General features: G+C 41.9%; 1 protein-coding gene across 2 annotated transcripts; it reads right to left on the bottom strand.

Annotated features, from left to right (window-relative positions):
• Positions 1-3,210: 3,210 nt before the first annotated feature.
• On the bottom strand, positions 3,211-13,275 carry nup50 (nucleoporin 50). Of its 2 annotated transcripts, none has more exons than XM_073481068.1 (8): positions 13,100-13,275; positions 11,430-11,508; positions 11,213-11,296; positions 10,839-11,043; positions 7,969-8,607; positions 5,766-5,850; positions 5,032-5,150; positions 3,211-4,165 (listed from the first exon to the last, which is right to left on the bottom strand). In XM_073481068.1, the coding sequence occupies exons 2-8, from the start codon at positions 11,496-11,498 to the stop codon at positions 3,966-3,968; spliced, it is 1,401 nt and encodes a 466-aa protein (XP_073337169.1). In that variant the 5' UTR covers positions 11,499-11,508; positions 13,100-13,275; the 3' UTR covers positions 3,211-3,965. The 2 variants fall into 2 exon arrangements, with proteins under 2 accessions (XP_073337169.1, XP_073337170.1); XM_073481069.1 differs by having other exon boundaries at positions 11,430-11,503; positions 13,100-13,231.
• Between the last annotated feature and the right edge of the window lie 695 nt (positions 13,276-13,970).

The following is a 13,970-nucleotide window of genomic DNA, read 5'->3' as shown; positions in this document are numbered from 1 at the left end:
TATTAATAGTCTGAATCTACAAAGTAACTTTAAAATAAATGCAGTGGAGTAAAAAGTGACATTTTTACAGCGCAAGATTGTTTTTGTTTGTTTTCCAACATGTTTGAGCAGCTGTGAGGTTTCTGTTTCCATCTGTGCATCAGCAGCCTTCAAATAACCTGGATTCAGTCCGAGTATCTGCTGTGAGGGAACCATCAGTCCGAGTATCTGCTGCGTGAGGGAACCTTCAGTCCGAGTATCTGCTGTGTGAGGGAACCATCAGTCCGAGTATCTGCTGTGAGGGAACTTTCAGTCCGAGTATCTGCTGTGTGAGGGAACCATCGGTCCGAGTATCTGCTGTGTGAGGGAAGTATCGGTCCGAGTATCTGCTGTGTGAGGGAACTATCAGTCCGAGTATCTGCTGTGTGAGGGAACTATCAGTCCGAGTATCTGCTGTGTGAGGGAACCATCAGTCCGAGTATCTGCTGTGAGGGAACTATCGGTCCGAGTATCTGCTGTGTGAGGGAACCATCAGTCCGAGTATCTGCTGCGTGAGGGAACCATCGGTCCGAGTATCTGCTGTGAGGGAACCATCAGTCCGAGTATCTGCTGTGAGGGAACCATCAGTCCGAGTATCTGCTGTGAGGGAACTATCAGTCCGAGTATCTGCTGCGTGAGGGAACCATCAGTCCGAGAGGGAACTTTCAGTCCGAGTATCTGCTGTGAGGGAACTATCGGTCCGAGTATCTGCTGTGTGAGGGAACTTCAGAACCTGCAGTTCCTCTGGTGGCCACGTGAGGCTCCAGAAGCGGGTCAACCCCAGAAGAGTCCGAGTCCAAACGTGTTTACAGCAGAAACAAACGTTCACAGTTCTGGTCTCTAAACATACTTTCATATAATCACTGGTTCAAATTACTTTTAATTACATCACATTAAGGGTAATCAGGGGGCGTGGCCTGTTGGGTGACAGGTGGCTGTGAGCTGTCCTTCACCTGCCACTGGACTGGATCTGTGGCTGTGTTCATGGTGCTGGTGCCTTTTGGAGGATTTAATGCAGATGTGAGACACTTAACATAATAATGTGTTTCTGTGGGTTAACTGGACTCACAGGCAGAGGCGGTGTTGTTGGATTAAAGAGCAGCTACAAAGTTTGTTTCTAAACTTTTCAAACATAAAAACTGGATTTATCTTCTCTGCCGTGATGAGCAGCCTGAGCTGAAGCCCACTGTGATGTAGAGTAACTGAACGGACCGGAGCAGAAATGTTCTTTACTTCACGGACATGAGAGAAGAGATGGAGCGGAGAGGACGGCGGGCGGACACGCAGGCCTGGTGAGTGCTAGCTGCTAGGCTAGCTGCTAGGTTAGCTGCTAGGTTAGCTGCTAGGCTAGCTGCTAGCTGCGGAGCTAAACTGAACACAACACTGTTGTTGCCTGTTTCTTGCTGCTAGCTTACAGCTAACTGTGGCATGAGCGAGAGGCCAAGATGGCGGCGGCCGCCACCAGCGGGGCTGAAAGAAGAGTCTGTAAAATGGTGGATACATTTTTGGGAGCGTCGCAACCTCTGAGACCCGACCCGCTCCACTGTCAGCACCGGAGCCATCCGGTCCAATAACACGTGTAAAGTCTAGAAAAGCCGCACGATTAAATTACTTTATCACCATTCAAGTTAGCCGGGCGCTAAACCGGATGTTAGCCGGCTCGTTCGGCGGAAGTCTTCAGTGCGCATGCTCCATGGGCCGCACACAGACCTCTGAGGGGGTTCTGGTGTCCGGCACCAGGGCGGCTACAGCATAGACATAATATACAAATGTGTATTATGTATTATATATTATATATTATGTATTATGTATATATACTATACAGATATCCTTGTATATATGTCTCTGGTCCACAGCGGGTCCTCTGGGTCCTGTGTGTCGGGACGGGCCTCCCTGGACCAGACCGGCTCCAGCAGGTCTCACAGGTGCTGGTCAGAGGGATCTGGGGACTTTGGGGGGCATTTAATTGTTTAAGCTAATTTCTGGACCAGATCTAAATTTTCAGTGGAAGTCAAATGATTTTAATGTTTAACTTTAAAAGTGTGACACGGGGCCACTTCATGTTGTGAATGTAATATCCTGCTCAAATAATAATTACGTTATTACAAACATCTCATCTGGGGAGAAGTTGGACTTGTTAAAATGAGTAAAGTATCAGTATCAGCATCTTTTTCAAGCATTTCTGAAAAACAAGCCAAAAGGCAGCAGCGTGGAAACAATCTGTAAAAACATGTTCAGCCCCTCACAGTCACAAAGAGCATCTGTCGTTTACATCAGAGAAAACAGGATAATACCTGTGTACAGATGTGAAAAGAAACCCTTTGACTCTAGTTGTAATGATGAACTTCAGAGGCAGGTGGGTGTTTTATACCTGAGCTGTGTTGGCTTCATGCGCAACTGAGCGTCTTTCACAGGTTGTAATGGTGCCAAACAGTTTTATTGCTCTCTATCACTCCAAGTGGACAACAAGGGTCACAATCTGAAACAGCATATTACAGAGTACATGTGCGCTAAAACTTGACATACAATAGATGACTGATGAGTTTCTAAGCATCAACCCCACGTTTCCTTTAGTCCGCGTGTCTCTCAACACGTCATCAACTCACGTAGCCACAATTTCTGACTGGACGGTGCGTTCAGGTGAAGTTTCCCAGTTGGAAAAAACAGTTTTGTGGTTACTCCGACAGAACAGTGAGGCTGATGTGATGTCATTGGTTTTGCAGGTGTTTGGTCCTGAACACGTTAACATGTTGATGGAGGATCACCAGTTATTACAGGTCGTCCTCTGGAAAATGTTTGTACAGTTTTATGGCAGTTCATCAGAGAGTTGTTGAGATATTTCAGTCTGGATCAAACCGCTGACGTGACTACAAAAGATTAGAAAACTGATATTCAGTCTGTTTGCCGTCTTTTTAAAGAATATTTCCAATTATAAACCTCACTGTTGGGCATTCTGAGCTGCAGTGATGTAGTAATAACTGGACAGTCCAATAAAAATCCCATTAACCTCGCACAGATTAAAATATTGTGGGACATGAAACTGGGATATTTTACCCAGAGGATCATTTCTAACCATCATCAGTGAGCTGAAAGGACATTTTGTTCCTACAGCAGCACCAGGAGCTGAATCTTTAATCCTAGAGAAGCTGAAATCAACAATCAAATGAAAAAGAACTAAAAAGAGCAGCAGGCTGGTGGTTTGTTTCCTTTTATTCTCCAATAAATGTCTTTACAAATGTTCTCAGACGATGACAGCATGCCTCATCTCGAAGGCCGAACCAAAGGCCACACAAAGGACACTTGGAAAACAACAGAGTCCATGTTTACAGAAAATAAAACTGGTTTGTCTCACACGTCCCTTCCACACGTTTACAGAAGCTCTTCAGGGGAAACATTCACACGAGGTTCAATCAGTGAGAGTACAAATCCTGCCGACACAATAAATAGTTTCCAGAGCAAAAAAAACACTCAGCAGACACACTAAATCCTCGACACGTTCATTTAAAAAATTAACTGTTACTGCAAGTATTTAATTTGTAAAACCAAATCGACTGGACTTTTATTTGGAGGTTTCCCCAAAAAGACTGAGTGGTAAGGGTCGTGGATGTCACACAGTCATAATTCATCTGGATTCACACTTTCAGTCACTCGACGACCAAATTAAAACAGTAAAATTAACAGTGAGGCTGATAAGATACATGGTTCGTTTTGTCTAATAAAACAGCAGCAGCAGCGTCGAACCGGGAGGAATGTAGCCGAGTCGAACAGCGACGACGATGTGATTAGAAACTAACAAAAAGATTTCACAGTATGACGACCAATTTATTGTGAGGGAATCGTGATTAACCAGGATGACTTAAGTACAGATGAGTTTTTTTCCATGTGAGTGCGCGGTGAGGTCGATCTGTCGGAGGATGACCAGGTGAAGTCTGCTAAAAGCTCCGGCCTCAGGCCTTCTTCTCCTCCAGGGTCTTGAGGAGCTCGTCGGCATCCTCGGCGGTCTTCACTCGGATGAGGAGGGGGATGGGGCTGGTGGGGTTCTTGTCATCGACGGGCGGGTTTGGGACGCACAACACCATCACGTTGTTCTTCCCGAGCCGAGAGCACGGCATGGACGTCTGCACGATGATGTTCAGCAGGATGTTTCCTAACGAGGACGAAAGACGACATTTAACAGCTTTCAGCTACTCTCATTAGCCAATCACCTGTCAAATGTGTTATACTTTAGTGACTGTCTAAAAAAAAAAAGTCAAAACGATGAATAAAAAAATCTTAATTTCACAACTTTGAAGCATCAACTGAATTTAGAGCTTCAAGTGTTAGTTTAAAGGAACAGATCACCAAAAACCTCTCCATGTCTGTATTTGTACGCCTAAAAGTCCTGACTGATATTTAGTTTATTATCACAGTGAGCAGCTGAACAGCAGATCAGCATGTTTAAGATGAAGATATTTTTTTTAGTTGCCAATCAATCGACTGATAGATGAACCATTAAGATTTAAAACTCCACTGAGCGGCTGTACTTGCATTATTATCATCAGTGGTATGAAATGGTCTTATCATATCATTTATGGCAGTTATTTCTGGGACAATATGTCGTCCCACAGAAACGTCCCCTGAGCTACAGGAAGCAGCAGTTCTTGTGTTGGACCAGCAGGTGGCGCTGTTGGACCACAGCTCAGCCTGTGTGCTCCTCTCTGCTGCCTCAGATCTTACTGGAACATTTTGGCCGTTGAATATTTATGTGTATTTAAATGATTCATCACCTGCAGGTTTGTACTGAACAAGAAAAATGTGGAGCAACAACAGTTTTCTTTCCTTTTCTGTGTTTCAGTGTGAATCTGCGTCTTCTGAATCAAAAATAATCTGACTACAGAATAAAATACACAGTTTATCAGTGAGATCAGCACATAAACTGAAACAACTTCAGCTCCTTTCATACGTGTAGTTTCCTCCTCACTGCATCTAAAATGAGAATAAATGTTTTATTTAGCACCACTTTTTGTTTTTTACCCAGGTTTGTGTCGGCACGAATGATCATCTGAGTTTTCCCGTCGTCGGTCTGTTTGAGGTGCAGCGTTCCGACTCCTTTCTCTTTGAACTCAGAGTCCTTCTTGTAGAAAAGTTTACACCTGACAGAAACAGACACGTCAGGTTAGCACAGATAAAAACAATCAGCTACAGTTTGAACAACGACGTGTTCACATTCAGGTTTTTCTACAAAGCAAAATTTCATTTCAAACTTCCGATTCTTGTGAAACCGATCTGATTATATATCAGAACAAAGTCCAGCTTCAGTGTTGAGGGATGTTTGGATCACTATACAGTCTGACGGCTTAAATCTGATGTTATTTGAATGGAATCTGGTGAATCACACAGACATCCATGTAGATTATCATGTGGTTGAATAATTCTCTCTCGTTATGATATAATCCAAAAGATATGTATTTATATAACTTCAAAAGACAAAAGCTGAGGGATCATGGGACGATCGAACAGAACCAATAATTCATTTATTCAACATGAAATCTGATCATTTTTTATCCTTCAGGCCTTAAAAAAAACATTCAAATCATTTGATTTGAGTGAAGTAAATCACTTTGTTTGAACTGACTGAAACATAATAAGCCTGTTGTGTTTTAACGTGGCTGCAGGTGAAAAAGATTCATCAAGTTTTCTGAATACAAATCACTGAGTAGAAAAGATTATTTCAATGTGACATTGAATTAATCATCTGTGAGACGTACTTCTTGGAGTAGAAGGCGTCGTCCTCCTTCACCTCCTTCACCTCAGGTTTGGGCGGCTCCTCCGTGTCTTCGTCTCCGTTCTCGTCTACAAAAAGAAAATCACGTTTCAACAGAAACAAGATGAGCAAACAGTCGGGAGTCACGTGTCATTAAGTCAAGAGTGAAGCTCAAACGATTGGTCCACCTACAGAAAATTATTAAGCGTCTGTTTAAGTCATCTGCAGATTAATCAGCCTCCTTTATCACTGTATCCATGTCGGCTAATTACAAACTCTTAATCAGTGAAATATAAGTCACCTTTTTCAGGTAACTAGTGTTTTTCTTACTAGATTAACAATTAAGCCAAATAAAAGAGATGTTACCCAACAGTGTTTAAGACCATTTTCTGTGTTTCTTCGGTTTATATGACAGCAAACTTAATATCTGAGCTCATAATTAATGTAACAGACTATAATTAACTGTAACTGACTGTATTTAATGAAAAGCCTCACAGTGCTTCAGGAGAAAAGAGCTTAACCACAAATTAATCCAGCTGGAAAACAAGAAGAGTATTTGTTTAACCAGAGTGCATTTAAAAATCACGAGATTTAAGCCACAGCTGAAACAGTTTGTCGATTAATTATCAATAGTTTAATGATCATTTAAGTCACTTTTAAACTAAAACTCAATTAGTCCCATCGTCTAACAGTGAAGGTTTACTGGTTTTTATTCTGTGATTGTAAGTTTTATACCTTTGTGTTCAGAACATGTAACGTACAGTACAGATTGTTTTAAGAGTTTAAAGTGACTGAATATAAATCAACTATAATCGACTGTATTCAACCAAAATTTTAAGCATTTTTGAGCAGGATTGTTACAGAAGTAAAGAGTTCAACCACAGATTCTGCTCGATGGAAAAGAAGAAGAGAAGTCATTTGTTTAACCGGACTAAATAAAAAAAACACGAGATTTTAGCTACAGCTGAAACAATTAGTCAACTATCAGTGGTAGTTGATGGGCAGCAATTAAATAATCATTTAAGCCATTTTTAAAACAAATAAACTCAATCAGTCTTCTTAAAGTGAAGATTTACTAGTTTTCTTCATTATAATTATAAATCAACTGTCACTGACTGTTTTCCACATAAATCTCAAGGATTTTAAGCAGGATTGTTACAGGAGAGTTCACCTCATCATTGGTTCAACCAGAGTGCATTTAAAAAACATGAGATTTTAGCCAGAACAGTCAATTATCAGTAGTAGCTGATTGTGAACTGATTTTCTTGGACTGGTGTTCGGTTGTGTCGGCCATTTTAAACATCTTCCTGACAACTGACAGACCCAAAGATTATTCAAGAAAATAATCCACGGATGAATCGACAAGGAAAACAATATTATTTGCTGTTTTAAAAGACGCCTTCCTAACAATCCTTAAAACAGATTATCACGTCCTCTTCTGCTGAATTTATTATGAGCAAAGAGAAGATGAACAAAACCCAGTTTGTAATTTCTTACTAAACTGACGTGAGATCAGTTCGTCCATCAACACAAAATTATGTGAAGATTTCCTGTTTGGTCCAACAGAACACACTTAAAAAGGAGTCAGAATGGACTCTGGAGTCGCACATTTTGAACGTCTTTCTGACATTTAATAGATTAAACACAGGCTGCACTGACAATTATTTTCATAATCAATTAATCTGACGATTATTTTCTGTGTAAAATGTCCATCCCAGTTTCTTTAAGTGTCTTTAAATGACAAAAACTGAGGGTGGAAAACAGTTTTCTGCCATTTTGCATGAAAAATAAAGTCGTTACAGCTCGAGACGAAACATTTGGCTGCAAATAGTGATTATTTTTATGATCTGAGAATAAAGTTCTTGATTTATAAAGTAGTTAAAACGGCCGTCACAACTCTCCAGAACTCAGTGACGTCTTAATGTTCTTCCTCCGTCTGACGAAAGAAATAAAAGAAAAATCTTTTATTTATCATGTTAGAAAAATAAGCAACAAATCTTCATATTTGACGAGCTGAAACAATCGATGATCAGAATTGTTGCCGATAATTTTTTCTTTTGCAGCTTTAAATCAATTAATCAAGTATCCAGCAGATTAATTGATGAGGAGAATATTTAAGTTTTTTATACTTCCTGGAGAAAAAACCAACAGACAGCCTCTCAGCTTTCGCTACTTAAGGACATAAAGATATTTCCGGATGGTGTTACCTGCCGGTCGAGCATCCTCGGACTTCGTCCCGCTGAAGGACAGCGGTGCAGCAGAGCCAGGAGCTCCAAACAGGGAGGTCTGGCTGGAGGAGGCGCTGGAGGAGAAGGAGAAGCTGGGGGGAGTCGTTTTGGACCCTAAGGAGCCGAGGACGGAGCTGTCCACCTTCTGACCGAAGTTAAACGTGACGCCGATGGCGCTTTTGTCCCGGGCTGAGTCTTCTGTCGTGTTTTTGCCAAATGAGAACAAAGCGGCGGCTGGAGCTGGAGCCGCCGGGCTGCCGGAGGAGGAAGCTGAGGCGGGAGGAGGAGGAGGGGTGGCCGCGGCTGGCAGCTTCTTCTCCTCGGAGCCTCCGTCAGCAGACCCGGCTCCATACTGCCGCTCGATGCTGGCCAGGTGCCGCTCATAATCCCTGAAGATGGGGTTGAGATCACACAGAGGGTTGTCGTTCACGTGCTTGGTGATCCAGTCCCGCACTGAGCAGTTGAGGGCGGTGAGCTGCCGGCTGTACTCCTTGTTGCTCACACTGGCGCTGCTGCAGGAGCTCGAGCTTTGAGTCAGGCTCGGGGTGGAGCCATTGGTCTGCTTGGCGATGATGTCAGCGCTGGGCTTGGCGGAGGCGGGGCCGTTGAATGTCAGACCTGAGACGATGGAGGGAGAAACGTTAGTGTGACAGCAGCTGGGTGAGGCTGAGAAGAGCCCCCTCCCCCTCTGCTGCCCCCCCATCCTGCCCTGCAGCGACACGACAACATGATGAAACACACACACACACACACACACACACACACACACACACACACACACACACACACACACACACACACACACACACACACAGCTCCATTACACTCCATTACAAAACCAGGAGCTCTCACAATGGAGCTGCTTTTCTACTCCATTACATGTGGACTGAACATGATTTCATCAGAGCGAACGAGCCTTTATGAAGTCGGAGAATTAAACTGGTCTGAAATCAGGTCACAAACCAAACTGCTGCTCTGCTGCAGGAGCACACTGACAGCTGATACCAGACAACAGACTGTACGTTCACATGATCCACATTACTGATGTGGTACCAATACTGTCCATGCACATGTCGAGAGTCAGCGACAAAAACAACGAGCAAAGAAAGAGTTTACTTGTTCATCTTTAAAAAAAACTGACACTCGTTCTCATTTTCTTCACAAAAATTACTAAATCTATCAAAGGTTATATTTTACAATCTGTTATTGTTCATTGATTAATTCTCTGTCTCATATGTATGATATACTTTTGTACTAAGTGTCTGATGTCTGACCAGGAGGTGAGGAACCTCAACTGTAAAATGGCGGCAAAAATTTGTGTTATTTCTGTATTATTACGCGGCTCTATCGAATGCTGCTCTCTGATTGGTCCATCGCTGCGTTCTACGGTCCGTTATTTCTGTATAATGACCGTCGTCAAGTATAACAGACCGTTGCTAGGGACGGCGCTCTGATCCGCCCTGGCAACATAAGCAAGACAGCTGGACTCAACGCGTTACACCAACCACAGCAGAAGAAGCACGCTGTCCAGCTCCTCTCTCAGGCCGGCCTCGAGAGTGAAAGTGAAAGTGAAAACTTTACCGACCAATCCTTGTCGCTGCTGAATCATTGTGGGTAATTATTATTTATTTAACTCGTAAGCCGTGTAATAAGCAGGATAATGTATAGTTAGTCGGTTGTTCTGGAGAAATAAACCCCTTCGCGTCGGGGTTTATTTCTCCAGAACAACCTCCGAACTATACATTATCCCTTACTCATCACTCGGGCTGCACAGTTTATTAAAACATAATCAAATCACAACATGACCAACTGCAATATCCAAGAAGCTGCAGTTTGCTTTATGATAAAGTAAAAATGTTCTGAAGTTCAAATCTTCTTCTCTAGATGTAAGAAAACTCCAACAAATCATCAGGATTGAATCGTTTTTTCTTTCCTAGTCAAAATAATCGCAGTATGGTTTTTGTGGAAGATGCCAATAATAATATGAGGGGCTAAGAAATTCTGATATTGATAAATCAGCCAATACACACACATTTTGGAGGCAGGATATTTTACAGTTTAAAGCAACATTGTGTAGAAATTGTCATTTTGTGTGATTTGGCGCCCCCCACAGTTTCTGAGTGCAACACCACTGTAGTAAAAACAAATCCCAGGTGTGTCACAGTTTGTCAGACGTAATATAGGTGCTGACTACAAACACAACTCATGACGATTTTTCCTTCCTCTCCAATCACACATCAGAACATATATTGCAAAGTACCAGCGTGACAACAGCAGTCTTCTTCTTCTCTGTGTTTATTGGCTGCTCACAAACCAACTTTAAAGGTGAATACCACCACATACTGTGTGTAGATGTGGCGCGTGTTCAGTCAACAAAAGCAGTTTGGCTTTCTTTCACCAGCTCCGTTTATCGGCTATAATTTAATAAAGCTGATAATCAAAAATGAAAATTTCCCGTTATCAGGCAGATGGATATCGTGCACCGCTCGTCAGTATCGGCCAATGATATCGTGCAGCCCTACTTTCTCTCTTCTCGTGGACTGATACGTTAGCAGAACAGCCAATCGGAGCACAGCCACCGATTCAACATGTTCAACCGACCGAAAAGCAGCCGACGAGTTTCAACAGTGCGGGACACGCTGCATCAACTCGTACCCACTACTGACAGCTCTGTTATTGTCACAACTCAGCATCATGAACCTGTCACACCGCAGCACGATGTTTCTGCCTGTTGCTCCCTTCATGACTTCTAATGGACGCCAGAAGACCTCTAACTCTGATCATTCAGACATTAAATATCAGCCAGTAATCAGTCAGTTCACTCTGAAGGCCGACAGCAGTGCACTCACCAGGTGCAGCGGGGGAAGTTGCAGCAGGAGATGAGAAACCTCCGAATGATGGAGCGATGCTGTTTCCGTTGGTCAGACTGCTGAGGCCTTTAAAGCCGCCGCCGTTACCGAATCCAGAAAAAGCTGTTGGGGTGGAGCCTCCGCTCGCTGCCGCCGTGCTCAAAGAAAAGCCTTTAAAACCTTTGAAGGATCCACTGCCCTCCCCCTGAAACAGAATGAACAACACTGAGGGTTTACAGCTGCATTTATTTAAAAATCATCTCAGAATCCACAGATGTGAATTCATCAGACGTTTAAAGAAAGTATTTCCTCCATTCACAAGTTGATGTTAAATCAGTAAGAAAGTTGAATTATACGTTGATGTGTGGTTTTACCTCTCCTCCAACATTTCTGCGTTTGGCCTTTTTAATCGGCCTGTTCTTCAACACATCTTCACTCGCAACTGAAAACGTCCCAGCCTGATGGAGGACAACATGTTACAGGTTAAAACATCGTCACTGTCCACAATCCGGATACAGATGCAGCTGAACAAGAATATTTCTGCTGCATCTGTTTTTATTCGTCTCATTTCTGTGTGAATCAGTGACTCACCTCCTCTCCCTCCTCCTCCTGATCCCAGTTCCTGTCTGTTAGCTCTTTATCAGCGATCCTCTTCGCCATCCCACCTGCTCTGTGACACAAAGCAGACGGACAGTTATCAGGACAACTTCTCGTCTAAATAGTTCATCAGCAGTTAGGACCAGGTCGTCCAGATGTTCAGGAAATAAGTCGTAAAAGGAGCATTAAAACAGTGACGCAAAGTATTCAAATTCTGTTTGCCGGGATGTTTCAGTATTTATATACTCTGCTATGTCATACTTTTACTCCATTACATCTCAGAGGAAAATATTGTACTTTTTACCTTACTACATTTATTCAACAGCTTAAATTACTAGTTATGTTGCAGGTTAAGATTGTAAGATACAACATGGAAATGATTAAGCATCAGTAATGAGAATAAAAATCCAATAATATATAATAACACTGACAGGAGAAGGTATTCAGCCTTAATGATCAGTATCTTCACTTGATGTACTGAAAATACTTCTGTACTTTTACGCTGTAGTAACAACATTTTTTCTTCAATAAATAAAAATTAAATCTCTGCCTTCTTTGGTTGAACTAACTGTGACAATAGTCGTCCATTAATCAGGGGACAGAACATTAATTGGCACCCATTTTAATTAAAGCCCGACTGAGCACAGTGCAGGAAACGATGCTTGGGATGATTTCTCCACTTCACAGATGACGAATCATTGCAAAACGTGTATATTTGGTCGATAAATCAAGACAGAAATGTTTTACTCCCTAACATTGGGACTGGCCCTGATTTTAATTATCAGTGCATTATAAAGTCATGTTGTGAGTTTAAAATGTAGATTATCAGGTTTCAGCATCTCAAATGTGAATATGTGTTGGTTCATTAGTCTTCAGTGCTTGTTAACTAAAATATCTTTGAATTTTTAATAGTTGGTGGATAAGAAATGAGGATTTTAAGAGCAAAGCATGAACCGATTTTTTAACAACAACCAAGTTATGTACATCACAAAAGAAATGAGGCGGGTTAGGAACAAAACACGATAAAGACAAATAATTAAAGAAACAAATCAGACAGAATAAGGTCTGTGAGCCTGAACAATAGATGTGTACTGAAGCACTGCACAGTAATCACCTCAGTCACTGAAATAATCGTAACATCGTGCCTGTGAACACATCAGTTGCCTTCACTGTCTGTGTGTTGTTAGAATATTCTGGAGGGTTTGATACCGGTGTGTAACGTTTATCCGTCTCATTAACGCGGTGATCCGGATATTAAAGTGTCGGCTGCAGGTGTTTGAGCCCTCAGTGAACCCCACAGACACACAGATGTGTCCGGTACAGTTTAAGTTAGGTAACAGTTACCGAGCTTAACTTAGTTAGCTTCTCTTTACCGGCTAACGAGCATCCGTTCTTCGTCTCAGGCAGGGTGATTATTAACGTTTCAGTCGGATAAACGATTAAGAGCAGAATATTTCACAAGGTTAATTACTCAGGCAGTGAAACGTCTGATAATATATCCATTCATATGTACCGTCCATCCACAGGCTGTTAGCCGGGGAGCTAACGGCAGGTTCACCGGGCCCAGACGTTAGCAGCTAGCGGCTAACGTCATGTTAAATATAGCTTGAAAGCTAACGTTAGCGCCACACACCGACTGATTTAACGAATAAAACATGTCGTACCTTTTCTGGAATGTAAATTCCAGCCGCTTCCTCTGAATGATTCGCACACAGCTCCACGCAGCGCAGATGGTTTCAGAGACGTTAGCTAAGCTCCTTCACAGGTAAGACCGCTGTGTTTTGAACGAGCCTCTCTCACGCCGCCATTTTACATAGCGATATATCCGCATGGGTTCGCGCGCCCCACCTTTTTGCCCATGCGCAGTAGTCCTCTTAACCATGGGAGTTGTAGTTCATACAAGTGACCTTTTTTTTCTAGATGGATGGATGTGTACTCAGTGATGGAATGTAACTAAGTACATTTACTCAAGTATTGTACTTAAGTACAATTTTGAGGTACTTCTACTTTCAATGTGTAAAAGTATTTCCATGTTCTGCTACTTTATACTTCCACTTTACTACATTCTGGAGTCAAATGTTGTCTTTTTTCACTCCACTACAGTTATTTGACAACTTTAGTTACTAGTTACTTTGCAGATTACATGCTGCATCAGAGCCAACATACATATTTTGACATTAATATATTTTATCTGCATTTGAATTAAAAAAAATAAAATAAATACTGATTCCAAAAATGAAAAAATGGAGAATTATGATTCGGATTATCAGTCGACCCAAAGTATACAATATATACATACATGTAAATATATGTATCATTTACTTTTACTTCCACTTTTGATATTTAATTACATTTATTGCCAGAAAACTGCTTGTGTGTACTGTACAATTAAACAGTGCAGTTAAAATGAAAGTTAAAGTAATGCTTGCGTAAAAGTAAAGATGTGGTGTGAAAATATTACTTTGATAAAAGTAATAGTAGTAGTAGCCAATCAAATAAATTAAGTGGGGTAAAAAGTACAATATTTGCCTCTAA

Source organism: Pagrus major, chromosome 14 (assembly GCF_040436345.1).
Source record: "Pagrus major chromosome 14, Pma_NU_1.0".
Classification (NCBI taxonomy): Eukaryota; Metazoa; Chordata; class Actinopteri; order Spariformes; family Sparidae; genus Pagrus; species Pagrus major.
Note: the sequence above shows the minus strand (reverse complement) of the source record. Positions and strands in the feature narration are given on the sequence as shown.

Excerpts from the sequence above, each read along its gene's own strand:
- nup50 (XM_073481068.1), bottom strand. The coding sequence starts at position 11,498 with ATGGCGAAGAGGATCGCTGATAAAGAGCTAACAGACAGGAACTGGGAT. Across the intron at positions 11,297-11,429 it reads AGGAGGAGGAGGGAGAGGAG|GCTGGGACGTTTTCAGTTGC; the intron begins GTGAGTCACTGA and ends GTCCTCCATCAG. Across the intron at positions 4,166-5,031 it reads TCGTGCCGACACAAACCTGG|GAAACATCCTGCTGAACATC; the intron begins GTAAAAAACAAA and ends CGTCCTCGTTAG.